The sequence below is a fragment of the Anopheles maculipalpis genome, chromosome 2RL, assembly GCF_943734695.1.
Source record: "Anopheles maculipalpis chromosome 2RL, idAnoMacuDA_375_x, whole genome shotgun sequence".
In the NCBI taxonomy this organism is placed as follows: Eukaryota; Metazoa; Arthropoda; class Insecta; order Diptera; family Culicidae; genus Anopheles; species Anopheles maculipalpis.
The window spans coordinates 66,718,231-66,744,607 of NC_064871.1; the positions used below are offsets into that span (position 1 = coordinate 66,718,231).

A 26,377-nucleotide genomic window follows, 5' to 3' on the forward strand; every position below is an offset into this window, starting at 1 on the left:
ATGATATTCTTTGGGTCTGCAGTTAACTACAGCACTTTTGCTCACAGCTAAAACGCACAAAATCCGATTTACCGTCGGACTACCTGCAGGCATTGCCTTTCGGCAAAAGAGATTTCCCTTTTCCAAACCCACACACACACGCTCACACATATGCGGATTTCGCATCTTTGGGTCTTCCAGTGCACACGGTATTTATGACCCAAATCCTCTGTACGTTTCGGAACTAAAACCTAATTGCTGCTGGAACTGATCACGAAACAAAATCCACCGCCAGCGCCCTGGTAAAGATGCAACCCGCGGGGACTGTCGGAATGTTCTCGCAAGATTTGTCACTCCTGCGTACTACTCACCTGTTTGCCCCATTTCCAGTCTGGACCGCGGATGACCCGTGATCCAACGCCTTCCATCGTGAACCGTGAAGGCCGTGCTGCGGCTGCGACATTCGTTGGACCCGATGGAACCAATTCCATGCTGGTTGTCGAGGAAGCACTAGCACAGGCCATTGATTCTCGTGTGCATCGGAATTTGTGGACGCAATCCGGATACTGCTGCTGTAGTCTTCTGTCTTGTCACCGTTTTACGATTCACTCACTGACGAACGTGGGAAGGGCGGCAGCAAAGGAAAGGAAAGGCGATTTGTTGCTTCGTATTTACGCGTTGTTTGTACGTAATTTCACTTGCACGACACTTCAACGTTCACTGTCACTGTCCACCAGTGTAGTGTTTTGGTAAATGTTTATATTTTTTACACAATTTTTTCCGTTTTTCTAATTCAGTCCACTTTTCCTTCTGCCTGTGTGCAGCAGTGTGTACTGCTTGTGTGTTGGAAAAACAGTGTCAAAGCAACCACCAATGGAACCTGATTCGTGCAAAGGGTGCTCTGACGTAGAAAGCAACAAACACACAGCTCTCGTTTACGGGACGAATATTATTGCACTGAATCGGAAGTTCTACCCTTTAACTTGATTGCACTAGTTTCACAATTACACGATGCACGTTTTATCCCATTTCCACATGATTTAGGGTGTTATTTCATTAAAAGTTTCACAGAATTGAGCTGCACTTCGTAAAGCATATTTCAACCACGAATAAAGTGTGTATGCGTGTATGAGAGAGGGAGAGAGATTTGAATAAAAAAAAAAGTCCGAACCACAACGAACCACCACGAGACCATCAGGCCGAAGATTGACAGCAAAGCGTAAAACGTCAAATTTCATAAAAAGTCGTTTAAATGTGAAATTAATTCAGTTGCACTTTTTCATTTCACTTCTTTTCTTTTGGATTTATTTTTTGTTAAATTAATGTCTTTTACTCACATAATATTGATCCATAAAAGGGTATTATCAGATTTTGAAACATATTTCTTCAATCTTGAAACCCGTAACAGAGGCTTTTTGTTATTTGTTTTTGATCGCTTGATTTTAAGGACAATCGAAATAATATTGCTGAAAATAAATACACGGATACGCCTCTTTTTCTTCTTCTTCGAGGCCTAATGAGTACTTTGCGGCTTAGACCACCCTAAGGATATCTTCTCCTTGGCTTAACGACCTTCGGTGTCACGCCGTATATCAAATGGCTTGCCGGTACCACTTCGGCTAGTGGCTAGTCAGTGGCAATCTTCACTACGGGAGAACGCTTCAATCCCGATGGGATTTGAACCCCTCGTGGTTAGCCGTTTCCAATTCCTTTACTGCTAATATCACATTTAAGGTTGGCTTGCAAGGGCGCTCTTCCAACCTCCTGTCTCGTCAGAGGACTCGAGCATCGTAGTTTCTTAAAGTCCCTTATGATGTCAGGATGCAAGAGATAACCAGCAACCGGTTAAATGAATAACAAACTTTAACTCACCTATGCTTCCAAAGGATTGGCTCTCCCCGCATTTTTCAGCTCAGACATTTGGAGCCATATGTTACCATTCTGTAGGCCGTGGACGTGTTGAGTTGGAGTAGGGTATGCAAATTAGGTATCGGATCCATTCTCCATCGGATCCAGTCCAGTATTACCACATTCAATGACAACAGAAATACGGCTATGCCATTGGAGCCTAACTGTTGCTTAACTATGCCAGAACATCGTTCAACAACATTAAAATTATCTTCTGCTTTGACGCATAAATAAGTCATTCCAATAGAAAAAATAGCATTTATGAATTCAAATTTACATAGATATCAATCGAAATCGTTAGTCGACTTTATAGACATACCTAAACATTTCAGCGATATACTTAACATATAGGCTTAGCAAAGATTTCTGTAAAGATCTCCAAAGATTTGAAGGAAGATAAGAGGGGTTAGGTTAAATTGAATTAAAAATTAAGGGAAATATAGAGCTAAACTTATTTCTTTTTAAGACGACGACGACGACAGACGACAAGAAATCTTCAAATAGTTTTGATTTGTTTATTGGTTCAATCCTGTAACATTGTGGGCCCGTTCTAAAAACTGATTTTATTTGTAGTAATAAGCTTGTTACACGCCATGTGACCTTTCTTCCTGTGACCCCTTAAAGATGGGGGACACTACACTATGTAGTATGGGGTTTCGAGTGTTTACTAAGAGAAGAGAAAGGGTGCAGCTTTCATTTGTACATTGTTTCATTGAACTGATGGACGGGCGATTGAACGAAACGCCCTTGTTTTAAATGATTTACATGTTTTTGCACAGTATGGAGTTCTTGTACGTATATCAGTAAGATTGTATGTTCGATCTCAGTGCTTCCTTTTCTGATCTTGATGAACGGTGTGTATCCAACTCCGTCTCTAATGCTTACCCGAATAAACGACCTACTACTTACATGTTTAAACTATTTCAATAACAAAATGTACCTTTCTTCGTTCACTGTTACACGAGAGACAACATAGATTTTACCTTAAAACTGATCGTCAAAGTAATAAAAATCTGCTCGTTTCAAACCCTGCCTGATAACCATTTCTATCTCAATCATCCTGTCTCACACAACGCTGCCTGTTAGTTACCGATGGTAAACACACAAAAAAAAAACAATGGTTGGAAGTAATTCTCTACTTCCAAACCAAGGAAAGGTTGCGGATAAGAGCTAGAATTTAATCTCACATGCACTGTTCTTAGTAATAATAATTAAAAAAATAAAATTGCCACCGTTACACAGCTTAGCACACAACGCTGCCTGCCAGACTAATTACTGCTTCTGCTTCCCGTATCCGAAACACTAAGATATAGTAGACCCAGTTATTACGTACACATGACACGCAACACACGTGTGTTTCGACTTTTAAACGTCTTTTACTATAAGAAACAACTAAGCATTAATCGAACGAACGAACGTACTTGTAATAAATATATATGCCTGTAACTGTTTCTATCGGATGCTACATTTTTCTACCACTTCTCTCCCTCTGTCCAATCTGTCAGTTTACACAGTCGGTGGCCATATAACCTATAACCACCCTTTTCTCCCTACCACCAGAGGCTGGCTAACGAAAAGATTAATTTTCTTAAACAACATCATTTACACGTTGACTTCTTGATTTCCCTGTGCACTCAGGTATTATAGGTTGTGTAGTAACCGCATTGCCTTACGCAATTTACCAATGAATCGTACGAACGGACAATTAATTTAAGACAATATACCTTGCACTGTACAATTAGAAGCTATGCCTTCCTTCCCTTTGCATATATGGCCCGATATGGAGCTTTGCCCCTGTGTTCGCCTGTGTCCCGGAGAGTAGAGGCAATATAGAGATCGGGGTTATAACTCTGCCCGTTGGGGAGTTCTAATGGGAGGGGTAAAAGGATAGCAAATCCTTTCGCTTAACCGTTAAAGTTGCTCTACTTGATGTTTTGTTCTAGAAAATGGTTCTCTTTCTACGATTGGTTTACTTATTAGCGATATTATTAACCTTTCATCCGATTCCTGCTCGATCGACGAGGGAATTTCTAGGAAAAATTATTACAAGAATAAAAGATAATAAACAGGACACATCAAACTGTTCTCGCACTCGCTTCTTCCTTCTATAGGCATGTCCCGTAAAAGGTCCACACACAGTTGTAACGTGCATTTGCTTATGTTCTGATTGCTGTTGAAGTTGAAGTATTGGTCTGTGTTGCATTTACAAGCTAAAACGGAAGCATTTGTGTATGTGAGGGGCGGCACCCGTAACTCGATCCCCCCCACCCCCACCGCGACTAATCTTTCTAGGCTATGTAATTCTTTAAAAGAAGAAAAGAAACTATTTTCCGTTAATTTGTATGTATCGATTAAACGATTTCCCTATTGGACGTGCACGCAAGAGATCGCACTGAAGCTGATGCGTCCTGTTTACCCCTACCACAGAGAAGTTGGCTTTTAGCACCATTTTTAAACAGTGGCTGGTGTCGAAGGTTTCCCCGGACCGGTTGTTGGGATTTCACCGGGCGTACTATTGTTACCGGCCGTTACCACGTTCGGTGAGCTAGCGCTAGCGGAACAGCTCGGCTGTACAGGTACGGTGGTAGCGATTGCCTTGTCCCGATCACGCTCCCGACCGGGCCGGAATGCTTCCAGCAGTGCGTCGACACGTGTTTCGGTCGGAGCCCATCGTGCGTACCCGGCTGCATTTTGTAACCACACCACCATCGTACCGACGATACTTTTAAAGTTCACCTCCGATCTGAGGAATAAATGCGAATTTTTTTTTGGGGTTTAAGTTTGAACACAGATTGTGGAATGTCAAACAGGGGGGAAAACAATGAATGAATGGAATAATGAAATATTTTACAGGGTTTTTTAATCCTTATCATGGAACTATTGAATCACGCAGTTGATTTTTTCCAATCGATAATGAAATATTTGGGTTACAAGGTTTCGATCCACACAACGGAATTGTAGAATTGCTTTGAGAAGTATTTCAAATAGATATTGGAATATTGCAAGCCCGTTGTGGAACTTTGCAACATAACTTTAAAATTTTTCAATGGACGCTGGATCAAAGAAGCCAATGAAAACAAATTTTTAAAATTTTTTGCGTTCAAACCGTTTAAATATGAATACTACGGCGTGCTGAAAATAACAAATTATTGGATGGCATTTTTCATTTTGCTATTTTAACATTCAGCTATAACAGGAGCTCCAAACGCTAGCCCGCAGAAAATCCACAGTTGAATATTGCGGGGAATATAGTATTCAGTAATAGCAATTTGCTGTGAAATTTCTGTCGTTTGCGTTTGGAGTTTTCCCGCCAAATTTGGCGAAATAAATAAAAGTCATTCAATAGCATATTTACAGCAGCACGCCGTACCATTCACTATAGGGCCGGTTTTATCGTAAGGTTCATTGTTTTGATAGTTACTAGTTACAAGGTTTCGATCCATAGAATGGAACTTTTGAATGATTCAGTGGATATTTTTTAAATACTGGTATATTGCAACTCGGATGGCAAAGCTCCACAGTATGGTTACAATATTTCACTATTCTTTTGAAATATTCCCTTAAGTGATTCCTCAATTTCTTTTTTTTTTTTGAACAGAACCCTGTAACCCTGTGTATATATTTGAAACATTCCCTTGAGTGATTCCACAACCCCTACTATATTGGATGGAAATCCCATATCTAGAGCGGTGTAGCATTTCTTATATGTGGAAAAGATTAACAATAAACTCAAAAGAGGTATTACATATGCGTTGCTATTTAATATCTTTGGCTTAAATCTTTTAAGTTTTTTTTAACTGATCATTTGTGTTCGTGTTTGTTTGTTTTACAATGGACATGTTTGGCTTACTTTGGTATACAATGTTGCAGCCCATGGCGGTACTCGTGCTCCATACCCATCACGACCACCTGTTTGCGCTTGTATGGACTGTCCTCGATTTTCGATAGACATTTCAACGGTGGATCCTTCCATTCCTGTAGAAACACGATGAAGCTGAAATCATTGAACCGGTTACGATTAGCAGCCTATCAAGTAATCCATGCAAAATTTTCAACGCTTGCTTTTTACCTTAAAGCGTCGGCCGAATCCGTCAGCAGACGGTCGATATGCTGCAAACTGGCATCGATTAATTCCTCACAGTACGGTGGATTTACCTGGAACGAACCCGATACCGGCTTAAAGTCCAGAAACGAGCCTCTCGATCCAAAGAACGAATCCGTATCACCGAACGCCGAACAGTATTGGCGAAAGTAGCAGTTTAGCGGGCTGGCAAAACATTCAAACGTTACGTTAAAATGATGATGCAAACACTCAAACACTACCGCCGGTAGCGCTGCCTGCGTTAGTTCCGGTTCCTGCTGGTTCGGGTTCGCATTATTCCCGAGGAAGGTGGCGTATCGCTTAAGCATACAGTACGCGCGCCCGATGAAGAAGTCGAACTTTTTGTCATCGAAACAGTTGTACCGGTAGAGTTGCTCCAGCTTCTGCAGGTGAGATATGTTAACCACGTGCGTGTCCGGTGCCGCCATTACGGCCGAGTTCGTGTACTTGATTACCATGTGGTCGCGGTCGTTGATGTAATCGATCTGTGGCATACGGGGTGAGGGTAAGGCAAACTGCACCGGATAACACCAAACCTTGCGGGTGGCGGGCGGTTGCAGTGGTGCCGTCAGCTCCGGGATACCATGTTCCTTCAGAATCTGTGCGTGTCGTTCTCGGATGTTGCGCGAATGTTGTACCGACAGATGGTACAGCTTCGTGCACAACTGTTCCACACTCACGCGCACCGTTGCGATAATGTGCGGTTCGCACTGGCGCTGCAGATGTGCAAGCCGGTCCTGGAAGTCCTCGTAACTGGCGCCTACCGTTCGCCGCAACCATTCGTACGCTTCGTCCGCATTCCACTTGACGATCTTTTTGCTCTCCTCACTGGCGCCTCGCCGTTCGACGATCTTTTTCGCTGCGTCACAGTACCGCGAAAGCTGCTTCCGTGCGTCGCCGGTAAATTTTGGCTTCACAATCTTGATCGGAATATCGCGCAAAATTTCCCGATACATTTGGGGTGAGATTTCGGGCGTACATTGGCTAGGCAGCAGCGGGTCGATACCCTGATCGATGATCCTTCGTTCCATGAGCCACCTCTGGAAGGAATCTTTCGGCGGTGCGATTGATTCCCGCTTATTGCACAGATCCTCGTACGTTTTGGCTAGCCGCAGGGTAAGCGAACCGCGGAGCGCTTCCACCTCGGGGTATGGTTGCGGAAAGGTTGTGGGTAGACGTTCGTAGATAAGCACGTTCGTTGCTACCTCGAGATCCCACGGCCCTGGGAGGACGTACTTTTTGAGTGGTGGTGGTCCACCACCGGTTCCTCCACCACTGCCGGGCGGCATATGGCCGGAATGCTGCGCATCTTCCGAGGCACGTCGTTTTAACGTATGGTTGTGAGGCGATGCGTGAGAATTGTTGTAGCTGTTGTGCGGATGTGGCAGCGGCCCATTGCTACAGATGCCGAGTGGATCCGTTAGCGGGTCGAACTGTTGTGGGGGGCCACGGTTGAGGACCGGCGGTTCCCAGAGTGATTCACCGGTAAGCTTGTTCCAGAAGTAGGGTCGCCCTTCCCGTTTGGACCAAAATTTGCGCCAGCCTTGCTGCGTAAGCTCGGGTGAAAGTTCTTCGTTAAAGTTCGACCCTACTGCACCCGGGACAGCTCCAGGTGCTACGCCTGAGGGTATGTGGGCAACGTCGGGCGGGGTCGTTTTTGTGGGCGTTAGGAGGGGTGCACTGACTGTGGTGGGACTGGAGGCTTGCATTTGAGGCGACAAGGCCTGGTGCTGTTGTTGGGTCTGATGTTGTTCGGCCAGCGAAGGATTCGTCAATTGATCCCATGCCGAAGGCGCCGCTGGGAGTATATTTTCGGTTTTGCTGTTCATTCCCACGTCGTTCATGTTGAAGCACTTTTTTATGTCCTGAAATGGAGTTTTTGAAGAATGTAGATAAATTTTTATTTATTTTTATTTATTTATAATTGATTATTACGGTCCAGTGCCGTATTGTCAACACCGCTTGTGTTGATTAGATTTTTACAGATTTATAAGGCCTCCTTATTCTTTGCCTTATTCCGGGCATACTCGGTTAGAATGTAGATAAAAACTAAATAAAATATTATGATGGATAAAATTATGAAAATCTTTTTTATCATTCTTACACAGTAATTCGAATGATTTAGTTGTACTTGTTTAGAAGAAAATTCTATATATTGATGATCTACAGGTTCGTGTGCCTTCGGGGAAACGCGATGCATGCCGAGAAGTCACATGGTGGACGCGGTTTTTACAAAAAGTTGCTTCTATTTTGTTAGCAATCATGTCCAATTTCAAATTGGCTTTTTGCTTTTCCATGCAACGGAACTCATCGCCCGTTTTTCGCATGACTTCGTTAGCTCACACCTACATATGCTACAAATACATGTCAATTATTAACGATTATATGCTTACTTGTTTGTGTTCGGAGATCGTCAAAACCGCGCGTTTTTCGTTCTGCTCACAGCGATTGCTTTCCTCTAATGTGGTAGTCGTGAAACGGAGTCGCTTATCATCATCGTGATCGTTGCATGACCGTAGAAAGAAAAAGCCCGCGAAAAATGTTGCCCACTTTTGACCGTCGATGTGCACCGAAGATTCAACCGTTCCGAACCCGTATCCGTGCTGGCGTTCGATATGGCACTATCGTTTGCTTCAAGCTGTTGGAAATGACTGCAATTTTCCAACCCCCACCAACCCGAGCATCTGTTTACTGCGCAGCCAATAACCACCCCAACCACTAGCACTCCCGCCACCACCACCACTACCACCGTACAACGATCACGGGTCACACGCGTCACGGATTGTTTTGATGCGACGACGCACCTTCTGCGTGCGAGCTGCTCACCAGCTTCGCACTGGCTGCAACAGCAGCAACTTCACCAGCACTCGGTGCAATCGTAGGGGAAAAAAAGATGCACTAATGAATTTCGGCACAGAACCGCATCCAACTCGGCGAACTCCAGTGTGCTCCGCTTCGTCATCGATTGTACTTTAGTTTCGTACACAAATTCACCGCCAAAACATCACGTAAATTGTCGCAAAGCACGAGAAACGGATGACGAAGAAAAATTCACTACAGCCCTCTGTCGTACGCCATTTGCATTTTTTTTTCTGTCGTTTTCTCTCTGAATACGGTAAACATTTGGAAGTGAAAAAGCTACGCAGTAGCTTACCGAGGCGTTGCGTTTGTAAACGCTAGTTGACTACTTGACAAACGGTTTGCGTGCGTTCGTAGAGGGAAGTTTTAGTACAAATGTGTTAGTTTCATAATAAAATAGGGGTTTCAACTGAGTTAAAGGTAATATTAACCTTTTAAGATTGAATATCGTCACTTTCTTTTTCACTTGTCCAAAATATGAGCTTTGATTTGCTTGTATGTAGATGTTGTACTGGAACGCATAAAGCATTGTGAATTTTATTTTTTGTTATTATTCTGATAGTTTTTTCAATATATTACAGTAGTAGAAATGTTTATTGGTGTAAAACTTAACAATGAGTTTTTAAATGAGGTACAATACTAGAAAATGCCCCAGTCACTGTCAAAGTTTATTCATTATGTGAAAACCTCCTAATTATATGCAAGATGTGCAAAATAGTCTAGAAGACGCTCTCTGTCGACATTTGTTTGTCAGTATTGGAAGTATGCCTAAAAGTATGCATTGCGCATCACATGTTCCCAAAGATATACAGCGTGTTGCTAGCGTGGTCAAAAATGCTTCGAATAGTTAACAGGAACTATGGCTACAATTTGTATATAAATTTTTTCTCTTTACCTCACAAGGTCTAGTTTTACTTTCAGGATATGACTACTCATCCACTGTTAGCCGACTGTGGAGCATTACGGTTAATATATAGGCCTTGGACCTTGAAACATATTCATAGGAAGCTTTGTTCCGGGCATAGATGATAGGTACTGTTGAGTAAAAGATCATTTCATAGATCAATTTGTAACATTTTGTCGATTATTAAAATGCTTGTTTTACTTATCTTTTCTTATTCTAGTAGCTGTGTAGGAATAATTTTTAATTACCGAACAATGTTTGGTAACATCGAAAACACATTATCAAATAAAACTGACCGCTCACGGTGCTGCAAAAAAAAATTTACGGGTGGCCTTCTCGAGTTACCAATGGTGCTGCTATTTTATGACCATGGATGCATAGTAACATCCTGCGATTAAATGTAAAGCTCATGGTGGGAAGAAAAGGAATCTAAATTCAATTTTATGCTATATTTTCTACTAATCAATTCGACCATTTTTTGACCCCACTAACATCACACTCTGTATCCTTGGTGTCATGTGCTGCGCTTTGCATACTTTTCGGCGTGGCAACGAACAATGTTTTCCAGAGAGAACGGGGACCCAAATGACAATTGACAGCTATCTTGTTTGGAAAGGGTGTGATGTGGGAAGATAAAAAACAGGGAGAAGAGCAATGGTGTGTCGAACCATGCGGTTGACCTGTACGGAGAAAGAGATAGCAACTCGAGAGAACGAGAGAGAGAATGAAAACAGCTGATCGACCTTCAGTCGGAATTCAAAACAAATCCAAACTGTTTTCTGCTTAGTAAAGCTTTTATCGAAATGTGATAGTTTTATGTGTTTTATGCGTGCAAAACTTAAAGTGACGAGTGCACGAAGAATGTTGAGCAAACTGGGAGAGTCGATGAAGAGCGATTCGGCCGGAAACGAGAAGCGGAAAGCCAACACGGAATCAGCAGACGACAACATTCATCACATAACCGTTGTAGGCGTTATTGATAGACGTTTCACGTTTGTGTTACCTCGGAAGTGGAATGTGAAGCGAGCACGAGCAGCGGTTGGGAATAAGCCAAACAACATTGCAGTATTGAAAATACAACGCATTTAATAACCATCCACATACACTCGAACATTTATTAGTTGAAAGAATCTACCGGTCTACAAACCGAAAGAAAAGTGTGTCTAGCCGGCAGCTTCCTTCCGCCTAGGAAAGATGAGCAGGACAAGTATAAGTTGGTTTAGACGGTACGAACCACAAGCTGCGGGTTACATGAATGTGTGAGGCAGAATGGAACATTCTGAATGTACTATATTATCGAATCTGCTGAACAGATTGTTTGGGGCTGAACCAGGGACGGAAGTGGACTTAGGCCGTTTTACATCACATCTGTTCAAATTGGTATGATAAGAGCAACGTCCTAAAATAAATCCACGGACGAGTGGGAAGGAGATCCGGAAACAGATCCCTGATTTGACTCAACTCGCAGCCCTCTGCTGACGCTCATTTTGGTCAACATGAGATCCACCTGCGTCTGAAGCTTTTATGTATGGACGACATTGTTGTAACGCAGAGGAAAAACAGTAAGCTGTTGGAGTACGATTATTTACATGTGCTTTTTATTTCACTGCTCTCTCTACTGACGGGTTCTTCTTGCGTCACCCGGAAACGTCCAAAACGTCCCTCCCTGTATAACGCCATACGTCTTACTAAGATAACTAACTACTACCCTTCGTAAAAAAAATCTCCTGTTGTACATTGCAAAACAAAATCAAAGATTTAATCTACAGGGAGGTTTACCAACCCGACTGGACCGTCGCAGACTTGGTAGCCTTTTAGAATCGGCTGATCGGTTTGACACAGCGATCGAGGTATCGCAGAAGTCTCTTGATCAGTCTCCACCGTTGTCGTATCAGCAGCTTCCTTGTTCGGTTTTTCACTTGTAGTTGGATGAATCTCGGGCTCGAATCTCAGGCCATCCCGGAACTGATGCACGACAATATCCGCCTTGTTAGATGTTTTGTTCTTCGGTAGCAGCGAGTGGCAGCAGCGGTAGCAATCGAGTCTCGACGAATTTGATTTCCAAATACGAGGATTGATGGCGATTTACCGGCAGAAGGATGAATCATTTTCCGGTATTTAAGAAGAACGTTGCACAGTTACAAATTCAGCTACTTGGACTTGGTACACTTCAAGGCTTTCAGTTTCTGCTTGATGGTTTGAACATACCGCTCAGCTTGGCCGTTTGTAGCAGGATGGTACGGCGCTCCCATTTTGTGTACAAAGCCATTCATTCGCAAGAACTGATTGAACACCGCTGACGTGAACGGTACACCATGATCGCTCACAAGCACCGATGGTATAACGAACTTGCTAAATATTTCGCGGCACATAGTCACGGTGTTTTCAGCTGTCGTAGATTTGCATATTTGGACCTCCGGCCACTTGCTGTACGCATCAACGTAGATAAAAAAAATACATCCATGAATGGACCTGCCAAATCCACATGGATCCTCTGGAACGGTGCACTTGGAGTTTCCCAGCAGTGCAATCTCATTTTCGCTGGTTCCGGACGAACTGACTGACAGTCTGCGCAATCAGCTGTCATAGCTTCTATCTCCTGGTCGATGCCAGGCCACCAGCACTATCTTCGTGCTAAAATTTTCGTTCGGGTTACTCCAAAGTGCGCAGAGTGTAGTTATTGTAGAACACATTTACGAAGAACACGAGGCGCTGCTAAATGTTTTCTGCAAGCAAGTAAATGTGTTCTACGAGAACGAATTCCTCGTAGCAGGTATCCTTTTTGTAAGGAAAATTCTGTTTGGTCTGCTCCAAAACAATCTTTTGCATCCACTTGCTGACCATACTTAATACTCTGTATGAGTATATTCATAGATTGGTCCCCGGCAGTGGCTTGTCCATGCTCGGCAGCCGTCAAAGGTAGAGTTTCGATTTGATCCAGCTCAACCGTATCCGTTTCCTCCACATGACATTATCGGGATCCCTACAGCTCAAGAGAATCCTTGACATTGCATTGGATAGTATAATCGAAACACTGTAGATAGGTGGCATAATGCTGCATACGTAGCGCACCATCACCGGCAATCCTTTGTGCTCACTGAAAATCTTTGTAATTGCCTGATTATTCATCAACATTGTAAATTTGCGGCCGTATTGTATCCGATTCAGGATGGGACGTTCGGAGCCGTCCGGATACACGTGGCTTAATACAGCCCCTAGTCCGTAGGGTGAAGCGTCTGACGCTAACATTAGTGGTAATTCTGGTGAATAGTGCACAAGACAATTGTCGGCTTGCATTTGGTCTTTCACTTTCTTGAAAAGTGAGAATCTTCTCACTCTTTCGTCCATTTAAACGGCACATCGATCTTCAGCAAGTTATTGAGAGGATACAAAACTGTACTCAAGTTCTGAAAGAACCTCCCGTGATAATTGATTAACCCCACAAATGATCAAACTTCTTCCCGAATCTTCGGTCTGCGCATATTTCGTATGGCCGTCACTTTCTTGCGGATCTTGTGAATTCCATTTTTATCGATCAAGTATCCGCAATACTCTATAGCATCGACAAAGAATTCACATTTGTCCTTATTGACCCGTATTCCGCAATCGTCAAGTCGTCTGAGAACCTAATCTTGTCGTTTCAAATGTACCTCACTGTCTTCCCCCGTAATCGTCTAAGAAAAAAACTTACCCCTTGCATGCCTTGGAGTATCGCTTCCATTCGCCTTTGCCAAATAGCAGGAGCTGATGTCACGCCGTACATCAGTCGGTTCGGACGATACAATCCACGATGTGTCGACAGTGTGAGAATCTCACGATCCTCCGGATCACTTCTAGTTGTAGATAGGTCCAAATAGATCTTTTAACAGAAATTCACAACCATTTACAAATTGAGGCTCATAAATATGGTTGAGTAGTTTAATTCGTTTGCGTTTTCGTAAGTTCTCCTGTTTTCCGGTTCCTTTTTTCGATTGTATAGTATTATATTGATTGATTTTATTATACACAGCTGTTTAGGATTTACGAAAAAAAATCAAAAAGATCAAATTACACGTCAAGAACCGGGAAACGCTGCCCAATTAGAAAAAGAAAAAACATACACAAAGAACCAAAAATAGCTGGTGCTTTAATTTTAAAAGTTTTATTCAATTAAAATATCACATGGTGCGGAACACATCGTGACAGCCATTTTGGTATGGGGCTGGTCCACTTCCATTTATTGGTTTTTCGTATTTACTGAAGTCTTGGCTAGCTGTGAAAAAAGCGTGGAAGCGTTAGGCTGCGTTTGGATGTTCATCAGAATCTGGCTAACACACTGCTCACCTGTCCATTTTTTTTAATCGTCTTGCTCTGCTCGACCAGACGCTGTGGCACCAACCATAAGCTATCGGCCATGGTTAGTAGCACGTTAGTGAGATGACAACACTGGACAGTCATACGCACTTGCGCACCGATATCGTTCTTGTCTAGTGGATGCAAAAATCTGAAACAAACAAAGCATGTGGAATTGTAAATTTAAAACGACAAATTGAAGCCGACAATCTATGGTGGAACTTACCTTGGTGGAAAGAACGAGGGCGCAATGATCCTTGCCACGTTTTGTTGGGTCATTTTATTGATGTGGTGATGCTCCACAACTCGGCGGAAGAAGTTGAGTAATTCTCGAAGCGTGTCCCGATTTTCGTCCGGTAGTAGCTGCCAAAGTATTGCCATCGCTTGATTTTGATCTTGTGAAGGTAGAACTGAGAGAGAACAATACAAAACGTTCATCAATTTTAGGTGTTAACTTTCTCCCCTACTTAAAAAACGCTCGCAACTTACCGTTCGTTTGATAGAAAATATGTAAAAGATCGTTGCTCAACAGTGGCTGCGGCAACTCCCTTAGCCAACACTTCAAAAGTGCACTGAGATCATGCACAGGCGCGTTCTTAATAAGCGAGTCGATCTTTTCCGGCATGCTGTAGAAAAAATTTTCTATCTCGTTGCACATGGCTTCGGTCTGGATGGAAAGGATAAAAAGGAGTCAATTATACTGTCTCTGTTTCAGCTACCCACTCTCACCGTCAGAATCAAACATACCTGCTTCTTGTGGCCTGGTACACGCAAAATACCTTCCTCTAAAACACCACGCACCGTCAGTTCCGCCAGTATGACCTGCAGCACCAGCGGTACCAATCCGGTTGTATGTTCACCGGCGACCAGCAGCTCACGGCGAACGAGTGTATTTAGCGACACTCCAAACACGTTGCCTTTATCCTTACGCATTCGCTTGAATGCTTTTTGCTTTTCCAGGCAAACGTGATTTTTGTCGAAGATGGAAGATAATTCGAGCCACAGCAGCGGTTGCAGTCGCTTCCGTTCTTCCTCCGATATTTGTTGGATGTTTACACAGGGTTCGCTAGCGAATGTTTCCACAGCTGATGGGGTCGTCTGCTGGATCATGCTCTCGAAGCTGACCAGTTCTTTCGGCGAGTTCTCAGTCGAGCTGAGCAGACTGTTGCATGGTGGCAAACTCGGCGGGCTCTGCTCCGAGAACAACTTGTCTGAAACGTCAGAAATAACCGGACCTAGTTCTGTCGCTGATAGCTCACGGCCCTGTCGTAAGGAAAGGGAAAGATACAGAAAGCGTTAAGAGACGTACACATTACAGATGGTAATGGTTCACAGTTTCAATCAACGGGCGTCTTGTTAAAAAGTTAACCTTTTTTAGTAAGGTTCGCACATAGTTGCTACTGGATTCCGATATTTCTGTGTACGTTCCAACCCCATCGTCATTCGTCTTACATTTGTCAAAACAGTACTATCAAGTAGATAGTTAAGCAGAAGCAGAATGAAGATAGTGTCTTGAGTAAAATATGCTCAACAACGCAAAAGTATACTATACGAGAGCGATGTTTACCTTTTTTGATGTTCTTCCTATGTAGAAACAGTACAAAAGGCCTCTGATTGTCATCTTGCGGAATAACGTCGACATCTTGCCACAATACTATTCGTACAGCCAGACGAGGAATCAAAAGCGTGCAAATCACAACAACTAAAGTCAATGACTGCTCGAATACATTCACATTCCGATATAAATAGCACAAGATATGAGCACTATTTCAATGACTACTATGATTCGCCGAAAAATCGTTCTACAAATCACAGCTGCTAAAATCAACGATCACATTGACACATCTTGTGACAATCCCCGGTATGCGCACTATTCCAGTGAATACTATGATTCGCGCGAAAATATGTCAGCCATGTCATAACAACATACTCTTCTCCACATTCAATTCATCGGACAGGAAGTTCAAAACATATTCATAGACGCACCTGCACGGGTTCTGTTGTTTTGTGCGTCAGGGTTTAACTATGCTTTTGGCAGACCACAGCTAGATGGCGCTCTTGGAACAAGCATCATCGGGAGAGTACGGACCACAATCCGCAAGAAAAACGACTGGCTGTCCCGGATTCTTCAGCCATTGACTGATACCTAAGTGGGTAAAGGGAGTAGGTGGGCTCGTCCCGAACGATTGACAACTGCGAGAAGAGTTGAGAAGTTTGTTTCGAGTCTGATAAAAATTTGTTAAATCAATTTTAGGACAATATGGCTTAGGTTTGAATTAAATCCCCTCTTCCGCCCTCCCTAACAAGCACTCATTTGTACGACGGATGGGTGAACATTCCGGTGTATATGCTGCCCTTAGTCCTTGGAATATTTGCGTAGGATGCTTTGTCCCACTTATAAACGATTGGAAAAGCTGACGGCGTTGCCAAAAACCTAGCGATATGCATGATTCTGGTGCGCACGAGATTCAAACCAACAGTTTGACTTTTTGTAAAATTAAGAAACCTTCTGATCTGTGCATATCGCCCTTTATTCCACGTGCTTTTCTTAGGTCTACAGAATCTGGGTGTTCATACAGGGTAAGAAATAGTTAGAAATAGTTAGAAAATCTACCCTAAATCTAGTTGGAATTATCCACCTGACTTGAAAAAGGGGCGTTATTTACAGGACTTTCTACCCTGGCGACTGCTGTTCATACCTTGCCCATGGCGCCAAGGTTTTCATTTTTTTAACAGTGGGTGTTCTTCCCATTCGTTACCTTTATCCTTATTTGAACACCTTACTCTAGTGGGTACGGAGGGCAAATTTAAGAATTTGTTATAAAAACTAGCTTGAAGTAAGAGGTTCGTTGTCACTTTTTCTACGAACGCAGACCAAACCAGATCACGCAGGAAACACAAACACTTGGGGGTGAACATTAAAATGTTAAAATTCAAAGTATGTGGTAGTGTGGTGGCGTTGTACGTGCTTATCGGAATGGTCCACTCGACCGGATTCTACATTGACAACGGTGTCGATCAAACCGTGCGGGAAAAAAGTGTTGAACTGCACGAACGGCAAGAAATTGAGCATGAAATCCTCGAACTTCTGGGACTGCCCGATCGTCCCAACAAACAGCATGTTCATCCTTCGTTGAGGAAATCAGCACCACAGTTCCTGCTCAATATCTATCACAAATTTACGGAAGAATTTAATGGCGGCCACACACGTCGGAAACGGTACGCGGACGGTGGCAATCTCTTTACGATTGCGGACGAGCGTGCAATTGGCGAGAGTGACGTGATCATGTCCTTCCTGAACAAAGCTAATCGTCATTTGCCCAAGATCCGGCACCACCGTGGTGGACATCGGCTTTGGTTCGACACGTCGGAGATCGGTTCCGGTGGGGACAACAATGAACTGCTGTACGCAAGTTTAAGGATGTACAAAAACCGTACCACCGAGAGACCCTGGGACGCGATCGTTCGTGGTCGACAGATAGTTGTGCGTGCTTCGCTGATTGGTGGATACGATGCAGTTAAAGATGGACACCAGTTGGAGTACATTGGCGAACAGTCGGTTCCATACAGCTACGAGGGATGGGTTGAGCTTAACGCCACTCAGGCCATGCAGCGGTGGGTTGTCGATCGAGTTGGAAACAAGGGTATCTTTGTGGAGGTATACTATGCGGAGAGTCCTCGCAAGGACATTCTACCGCACGAGGTAGGTTTGATCCTGTCAAACCGGTTCGGACGTTATCAACCGTTTCTGGTCGGTTACTGCAAGGGACCAGAGTTGGTCAAACCAACGGCATCTATTACCGACGGGAGCTTAGGCGGAGGACGATCGAAACGCAGCATCCGACGCAACAAGGGCGGCAACAGTAAACGTACCGAGCGGATCCGAAATCCCTTCCTCGAACGATTCGGCGCAGCTTCGGAGCGACAGAAAAGCTGTCAAATTCAAACGCTGTACGTTAGCTTCCGGGATTTGAATTGGCAGGATTGGATCATCGCGCCGGACGGGTTCGGAGCGTTCTTCTGCTTCGGTGAGTGTAACTTCCCGCTTAACTCCCACATGAATGCAACGAACCATGCGCTCATACAAACGCTGGTACATCTGATGCATCCGACACGCGTCCCGAAGCCGTGCTGTGCGCCAACTAAACTGAACCCGATCTCGGTACTGTACCACATCGATGACGCTAACATTAATCTAAAAAAGTACAAAAACATGGTCGTCAAAAGCTGCGGTTGTTTGTAGCTAAGGCAAGAAGAAATGGAGACATTTTGTTCCAGTGACAAGCATCGAACGGGCGTGACTATGAGGCCCTACGGGCATAAATTAAGTTCGTTTTAGATAGGCATTAAAAAACACAACCCGCAGCTAGGTAGTTGTAGTTGATTTTGTAATTTTATTTTCGTTTTTCTTTAAACTTGTTCCATCTACCCGCAACACCATGCGTGTCCTACCGTTTTGGAGAATATACCGTACAGCCTGTTGGCAAGCACAACCCGACTTGGTTTCGTGTTTGTTTTCCACATTCGCAACACGTACGAACCGATTTTTCTATGCATTGTATGCTTTTTGGTACATTTTTGTAGGCTTTTCTTCAGGTTTCTTTACCTCGCTTCCGACACATCCATTTTATCGGGCCATTGCTGGTCTCGTTATGACCGGCTCTCTTGTCCATGTTTAAAGCTGATAAATGTGTAACTGTTACCTTCTGCTGTTCGCCCTTCTTGAGTCTTCTCTTTAAATGGCTTTTGGGTTTGGATTTTTATTTTCTTGCTGTTGTTGCACATCGTTTATGTACACGCTTCAATACTTTCATCTTCATTATTCGAGTGTTAGTGATTTGATAAAACTGTTCAAACGATCGAAAGTAGTTTGGATTACGAATGGACCAAAATGAAACGTGCGCCGCGGATTGCTGCTGGTTTCGTGTCGTAGCGAATCAAATTTACAGCACTAATGGTATTGGGCAATTGAATTATGTCCTACTCGAGTATTATCTATTACCTTCAAACCCCTTTTTAAAATGTAAAGGTTTTCGGGATTTGGTTCCTTCTATGGATGGGAATTTTTTAATAACCTTTTTTTAAAAAAATGCTTCTAGTACGAGAAGTAAGCGGATGGATGACGAATGGTTAATTTATGTATGTAATTGCAAAACTAGGCAAACCTTTAGGACTTTTCCCTTGATTATTGTGTTGAGTTTAATTATTCTTAGGTTCAGTTGGTTCAGTAGTAGGACTTACATTGGTAATAAATGGAAATGATTTCCGCTTGCTACGCGCTAAGGGTGTTCGTTCCATTGACCATGGAGTGTGTGTGTGTGTGTGAGTGTAGTGTACCTGTTGGATGAAGTGGTTTGTTTTGTAATTTGTTTCTCTTGTTTTACTTTTTCCTCTCATGTTTAGCGTGTATTGATCACAGAGTAGAGTTGCTTTCCGCGTGTAACTGGCGTTGGTTTCGCCGCACCGCTTAGAATATCTTTCTTGCTTACTTTCTAATTTATATTTTCTTTATATTTAACTGTTTAACCTGTTGTTAGCATATATATTCTAAAAATAATATGTACAGCGAGTGCATCACGAGCGTAGCTTCGCATTCTCCTCCGTCTTAGTCACGTCTAAGGGTAATTGAGGGAATGTGGATCGTTAGCTATGGATGGTCGAAATTTAATGGATGTGGTGTCCCAAAGGAAAGATATATTTTAAACTTTTGTAATAATCAATCGGATTTAAACGCTATGAATTGTGGTTTAATTGGTTAACTCCAAAAGGCTTATGTTCATTCTCGTTGCAGAATTAATTTACCTACTGAATGGCTCTACTACTCTAGAAACTCAAATATTTCTTCAGAAAAACCGTTAAAGTAACAGTCAATCTGACTTTTGATGATGTTGAACGGTTTTGGCTCTCCTGTACGCCCAAAAGAATGCAATGAAATAAACACTTTTTGGAACAATCCATTTAATAGAGTGATTTTAAAAAAATTGCATACTTTTAGGCTCTTTACTTTTTCAAATTTTATTCCTTATTTTTAACTAAACTGGTTGATTTAATTTCCAAGAAAAACAAATCTTACTTTAAGAAACCCCAGAAAGTCATCTCGTCAAGTCTCTTTTGGCCTAAATTAAATACGAACGTTGTAACAAAAATGTCTTCGTTTTTTCTTGAGGCGATATTTAAGGACGCTAGCAAATCATTCTAAGCATGTGGGTCGAAATAGCTAAAAATGTTGCAAAAAACTCGAATTATTAGATTATTGTCGTCAATTGTTAATAAAACGAAGTGATCTTTTTTTCGAATCGTAACACTAGCTTTCCTACTACTGTATCAACCCAATCGACGAATGATATGCTTTGCTAGATGCGCAGTACGATCGTTTGGGTGAATCATTTTGTTGAAATTTGTTACAAATCATTTCCTACGGAACGAGATCTTTAAAGAGCACTGCCTTAAAAACCTAATACACCACACACGCACAACATTTTGCACTACGGAAACCGATTTGGCCGATTTGCCCTGCTTTTCACCGGCTCTCATCACTCACACTGGGCTTACTTTAAACGATTGATAGATTGTGTAAGATACGGTTCGAGTTTGAAGCATTTTAAATGCACTTGTTTCGATTTGCATTACGTTACCACTAAGGAAAATGATTGAGATTCGAGATGGTTTGCGTCGGTAGTCTTGCCTTGTTCACAAACACCCACACATACGTTTCCGATTACATAAGAACATGGGAAAGAATCATTTGCCGACGTTTTTTTTTCTGCTTTCTTATTCTCCCGACGATGCACAGCACAATTGCATTTACAATACAGTCACATAAACGCGCGCGAAAACAATTTTATCGATCACCCGCACAGGCTGGCGTTACGTTTCAATATTGAAAAGCTTCCTGAACCCCGACACCATCGTTTTGTTCGCGACGTGCTGATGAAACGTCGTGGCGATGGTTGTGGTTGCCTGCACGGTGGCAACCTCGGTCGGGGCCAGGAGCAAACCTCACGTCCGCACGTACTTGTACACTACCAGAAACACGAGAAAGCTCACCATCACCAGCACGCACGCGGTCACAACCTTCGCGAAGGTGTTCAGCCCGGATTCGTTCGGGTTCAGCGGTCGGGAGGAACTCTGCTCGGTCGAGTTGCGTCGCTTGGTGGCGAGACCACGGGCCAGCGCAGGGAATGCGAGCGACTGCGTGAAGGTTAGCTTGTGCAGCGACTCGCTGAGGGAGTATGGGCCGACCGAGCCACGCGCGGCAGCCCGCAGCAGAGCGTACTCCAGATCAAGCGCATCGAACAGGGACAGTCGAGCCGTCATCGTTGAGGCACGGCGTTGGTCTAATTCCGGGTTGTCTTTGTCGCGTTCCGGTCGTAGCCAAGGATCGGAGGATCTAAGAAAGTAACATACGACACATTAGTGGATGGACGGACGGATGGACGGGATGGCTCCGAACGTTTACCTCTGAGGGTGATGTCCAAGCGTTGCAACGGCTACCGATGTCAAGGAGGAGGTCGTGCTGGAGCTCGCGGTGCAGAGATGATTGCTGGTAGTGGCCCCATTAAACTCTGTACTGTCCTCGAGCGATGTGTGCAATGGATGGGGTGGTGTGGAAGATGTCCTATGATTGTCGAACAGCGGTAGGCTGGCCAGGCTCACTTGGTCGGGGGAGGTGGGTGCTCTAAGTGCGAAGATTCTCGCATGGTCCGGATGTAGCAACGAAGTCGAGGGACGTCTCGTCGCTCGGTCTACTGAGGGTGTCGGTGAGCCGGCCGTAGGTGATGCACTTGGTGAGATGGCATTGGATACGACGAGCGGATGGCAGGGCATAGCGATCGGTGAGGGTGACGCCTGCACCGAGTCGATACCAGAGTCACCCGCCTGCAGCTGATCCACGAACAATGAGTTCCGTCGTCCATTGGTGCTTTGTTGCTGCAGGGACAACATCAAATGCTTCCGGTTACACATTGCCGAAGAAAGGGACGTCAATTCTGCTACCTACCTGATCGTCTGTTACGATGGGAAAGACAAAACTCTGCCCGTCTGCTTCGCCACGGGGTGAGTCCTGGCTGGGCCAAACCTGAAGTAGCGGTAGCGAGCAGGTTGGATGCTTCGGCGGACTATCGCTGCTGCTGCTGGCGGTTGTACCAGGGCCGGATGGCTGCTGGAATGCCTTTCGTCCGAGTTTTGTAGGACTTTCGCAGCCGCCGGACTCCTCGGAGGACGTCGGCGGTTTGGTTGTGGTGCGCCAGAATCGTTTTAAACGCAGCTCGCGTCGCTTTTCCTGTTGCTAGTAACGGAATGGGAAAGAAGAGTCAAGATGTAAAGATGTTAGCATTCTATTCCAAAGCATATGTTCGAATAATTTAAATCTGTTCTGGGATTTGAATCAATTCATATCTATTTATATTGATAAATGCCGACAGGCCCGTAATTGTTGCACTGTAGCCTAAAGGATATTTCTATCGGGCGCTCTTTTGACTAAGCTTCCTTTGCTATCTATCGATTTATATATTCTTCTGGAGGCATTAATGGCAAGACTGTCTCGTAGAAGAAGCGTCATATTATGAGCCTCGTGCAATGCGTCTCGTGTCGAAGTTGTTCGATCTATCGAAGTTTAATTGACCAGAGACAACATGAGGTCATACGTTGCAAACCAACAGGGTGTTTCTGCTTGTTTCTGCTAGTTCAAAGGGTCTTCAAAAGCCTTGGGCTGGGTTTTAGTCTTCCTGGATTCCTTGACTTGATTTGATCCGTCGCTTGATGTTCAGGGCTAGAGACAAAAAAAGGATGGCAGTTGACAGCAGGTATCTTTACTTAATTGACAACCGTATCGTTAAATCTAGATGATCTTAGTTATCAAAAAATATTACTAAGCTCAATCCCAGAGGCGGATCAAGGTATTCGGAGGGGGCATTCATGTTGGGGCCCACAAGCTACTAACGTGAGGCCCCTGTTACTAGACCCCTTGTACCAAGCAGCTGTCGTGGCCCTAGGCGACCGCCTACTCCGCCTACCATTAGCTCCATTACAGATCAATCCTATTCATCAATTTGATATTAAATTATCAATTTAAAGCTCTTTCTAAAGATAAAGTCCCACAGTCTACTGATAAAGTCCCAAACATTTCGCTCATGTACGATTAACATATTAGTCAACATGCTTTAAATCAAGAAACCCATTTCAAACTCCGCCAAACAATTTCTATCAGTACTGCGGAGCTTAAATTGCCTGGGTACTGCTCCTCACTGTACGTAGATGCAATGCATCTTTACATCCACTGCAAATTCACCGCGGGCTCATCAGCAATGGTTCCGTTGGGGTTAAACTTCAACAACGGAGTCTGAAATTGGCCCCGACCGGCTGAAAGCTAAAGTAAACCGAGCACGAAATTCAAGGCTAACAGGACGATTTTTTACTGGAAAACCCTTCGTCAATGGTTAGATGAATGTTTACGACCACGGAGACGAGGCTTTTCAGATTTTCATTTTCTTTTCCCATGCATACCATAATCCACCCATATCTTTAAGCTTTTTGCCAACGTTCAATGTTGAACCCCATTTTCTGACGTCAGCGTTAGTGCTTACTTACTCACGGCGGCCATCAATGTGCGAAAGGTAATCGTCCTCGTAAAAGGGATCGTGGGATGAGAGAAGAGAGAGAAAAAAAGGATATGCGTTCCCCCAAAACAAATAAACTAAAGAAGTGGGCATCCGAACGGTACGGGACAGCCGAGTGCCAAAGCTCATCATAATAAATCTTCATCCACCGTGCTTGACCTTTTCGAAGCAGATTATTTAAAAGTACGCGGAAAAGGTGTGTTTGTTCTCCTTTTTTTGAAATGTGCATCGCTTTCGCTGAAAAAAGCAAAATGAATCCCAATAATTGACCCGCACAGGCGGGAAAAGTTGCGAAACAAAGCGACAACCGCTAGGGGTGAGTAACAGCAGGATTGGTAACGGTGGCTTTGCCACGGTGGTGATAGATTTAACGGAAATATGTTTTTAATTTTTATCCCATTTCGCACACCGTACTGATCCGATTGCATCCGGCTCGGAATTAATGCCGTTAGTATGCCGGCAGCAGTGGTGTTAGGAGCGATGAGCAATAAGATCCACCTCCCTCTTTATGGTAGCACTCTCCGCTTAAACCCTGGATTTGGGGGCATGCATGCATGCAAAGCCACCCAACGCATATGAACACATCTAGCGGTTCAGTGGATGGGATTCAGCATCGGCCGGCGCAAGAACGATTTGCATAACGTATTAAATTTAATTAATATTGAACGCAACGTCTTCCATTCCGGCTCACTTCATACTCGGACGGAGGAACCTTTGGTGCACGGTGGAATGCAATTGCAGTTGTACGGTGCAATGCAGTAGAATTAACCTGCAATCGTGCGAGCGGATCGACATACCGACGTGTTGCCTTAACCAATTGAGCCTCAATGAAAGATAGGGGATTGGTTTTGTCGGAACTGAGGATTGGTCGTTAAAGGAAACATGCTTTTGAACGATTGTTTCGCATGAAGCTTAAGCAATCGGCAAGCATCATAAACGCAACGTCACAAATGAAATCAATTGAATACAGGACACAATAGCGAGCAAATTTTATTTCGGGTTTTTTATAATCAATTAATGATTAATAAATTTTAACACATTTATACTTCATTTGTGAATATCAAAATAGTTTCGCTTGCTAAGCATTCAGCAATTATAGATTTCATTTAATCGAATTTATTTAAACACTATTAAATAAAATTATCTACGAATCTCTCACCAAAGACACGAAACAAATGGATGAAACTGATGTTGTTTTTTAATTGTTTATTTAATTGTTTAACGCCCTACGGATTTAAAATAATCCAAGAAGACGTTTCCTTCTTACAGCTACGATTGACACAAGCCTATCCTATCCTTATCACATCGGATACTACTTTTGAAGCTGTCAACAATAGAGTCAAAATCGATACTCAAGACAAGTTTCGTTAAGCATTTTTTTCGTTAAACCTTAAAAATCAATCTGTCAAAGTGATGAAACCAACAAAAACAAAATCAAAAGTGTAAATAAGGTGTTCTTGTTCAGAAGATAATTTGTGTTGTAGTTGATATTTAGGATATCAAAATGAATTTTTTAAATCATGTGTGCGATTATAACAGTAGTGATGATGAAAGAACGGAAGATCTTACTAAACAAGGTTTGCTGCTTCGTAGTATGTTCGATCCTTTGGAACTTACTAATCAAGTGTGATTTTAGCCTGTGAAAATTTTTTTGTAAAACCTTTTAGGTATGTTCTCGAGGTTGTTCTTTTCAGATTTAAGAAAAATTTTATCATAGGATATCATCATAGGAAAGGAAATATCATAGGAAATTTTCCTCAATATTCTTAGTGAGATTGAGCAAATGTTCCGCCTGTAAGGGCAAAAAGGACTCACGCCAAAAGAAATGTTGGCTGCTACGCTGCGGTTTCTTGCGGAGGGGAGTTTAAAAAAGGGAACCCGGAAAGATGTTAATAAAACAGTTGCTCAACCAACTTTCTTCGTGGCATTTAACAAGTGTTTAAATATTTTGAAAGAAACGTTGCCGCCTAAAAACATTTCATTAGAAATGGAATCAAATGAACAGCAAGATGCCCGACGATATGGTATCCCCCGTGGTGGCATCCCTAGCATTCTGAAGTGAAATACTAACATTTTGATTGGAACTGGGAACTGGAAACACACAGGACCGAGTGAGTTTGGCGCCTTTCCGTTTCGAATAGCTGACGGAAAACAGTTTGACAAATACGAGTCTCCGTTTGTGTTACGATACAAATTCTCGGCAGTTTATTTGTAAGTTTGCCTTTCGTTAAGTTTTTTCTTTCAACAGATAACACAAACGGCTGTCATAATTCGAAGCTTTACGCGTTTGACTATTTGTTTTGACAATTTGTATGTGATAATCAAGCCTAATATGTGTAGAAAACATTACTCATCTCTAATAATGGTTCATGAGCCGCGTAATGAGATCTAGCCAAATGAATGGAACACCGCATTAGTGAGACTTTGGTGAGCTGTGTGATGTCATTAATAAATAACATAAATAAAAGTGGTCCTAAGATGCTTCCTTGGGGAACTCCAGAGGGACTTGTGAAAATTTTCGATACGCTATCTTCAATCTTAACCCTGTATGAACGCCCTATTAGGTAAGACTTAAACCACTGAATAAGATCAGAACTAATACCTAGCCTTTTGAGTTTCTTTAGCAGCAGGTTACGCTTCATACTTTAAAATCCATCCTGCTCCACAATCTTGGAA

General features: G+C 43.2%; 7 protein-coding genes across 7 annotated transcripts in view; 2 read left to right on the forward strand and 5 right to left on the reverse strand.

Moving 5' to 3' along the window:
* The window catches only part of LOC126556255 (39S ribosomal protein L15, mitochondrial), a 416,466-nt gene that overhangs the window by 162,240 nt on the left and 227,849 nt on the right, over positions 1-26,377 (forward strand). The gene's annotated exons all lie outside the window — the stretch shown is intronic.
* Positions 1-26,377, reverse strand: part of LOC126556015 (maltase A3-like) — a 252,849-nt gene that overhangs the window by 71,164 nt on the left and 155,308 nt on the right. The gene's annotated exons all lie outside the window — the stretch shown is intronic.
* The window catches only part of LOC126568780 (E3 ubiquitin-protein ligase mind-bomb), a 191,102-nt gene that overhangs the window by 7,152 nt on the left and 157,573 nt on the right, over positions 1-26,377 (reverse strand). Inside the window, exon 2 of the mRNA XM_050225406.1 lies at positions 351-558. Coding sequence (XP_050081363.1) covers positions 351-503 — 153 coding nt within the window. The 5' untranslated portion in view covers positions 504-558. The remainder of the gene's footprint in view (positions 1-350; positions 559-26,377) is intronic.
* LOC126555955 (mRNA (2'-O-methyladenosine-N(6)-)-methyltransferase) lies at positions 4,339-7,843 on the reverse strand. The gene is made up of 3 exons (XM_050211093.1): positions 5,957-7,843; positions 5,738-5,881; positions 4,339-4,630 (listed from the first exon to the last, which is right to left on the reverse strand). Exons 1-3 carry the CDS (start codon positions 7,831-7,833, stop codon positions 4,339-4,341), a joined length of 2,313 nt encoding a protein of 770 aa, XP_050067050.1. The 5' UTR covers positions 7,834-7,843.
* Positions 13,969-16,792, reverse strand: LOC126567399 (rho GTPase-activating protein conundrum-like). The gene is made up of 6 exons (XM_050223621.1): positions 16,784-16,792; positions 14,832-15,347; positions 14,574-14,751; positions 14,311-14,494; positions 14,076-14,235; positions 13,969-14,004 (listed from the first exon to the last, which is right to left on the reverse strand). Exons 1-6 carry the CDS (start codon positions 16,790-16,792, stop codon positions 13,969-13,971), a joined length of 1,083 nt encoding a protein of 360 aa, XP_050079578.1.
* On the forward strand, positions 17,008-18,332 carry LOC126556120 (protein 60A-like). The gene has a single exon (XM_050211339.1). The coding sequence runs from the start codon at positions 17,008-17,010 to the stop codon at positions 18,325-18,327; it is 1,320 nt and encodes a 439-aa protein (XP_050067296.1). The 3' UTR covers positions 18,328-18,332.
* LOC126556158 (uncharacterized) overlaps positions 20,956-26,377 on the reverse strand; it is an 83,861-nt gene continuing 78,439 nt past the window's right edge. Inside the window, exons 3-5 of the mRNA XM_050211381.1 lie at positions 22,084-22,371; positions 21,544-22,013; positions 20,956-21,474 (exon numbers count right to left, since the gene is read on the reverse strand). Coding sequence (XP_050067338.1) covers positions 21,084-21,474; positions 21,544-22,013; positions 22,084-22,371 — 1,149 coding nt within the window. The 3' untranslated portion in view covers positions 20,956-21,083. The remainder of the gene's footprint in view (positions 21,475-21,543; positions 22,014-22,083; positions 22,372-26,377) is intronic.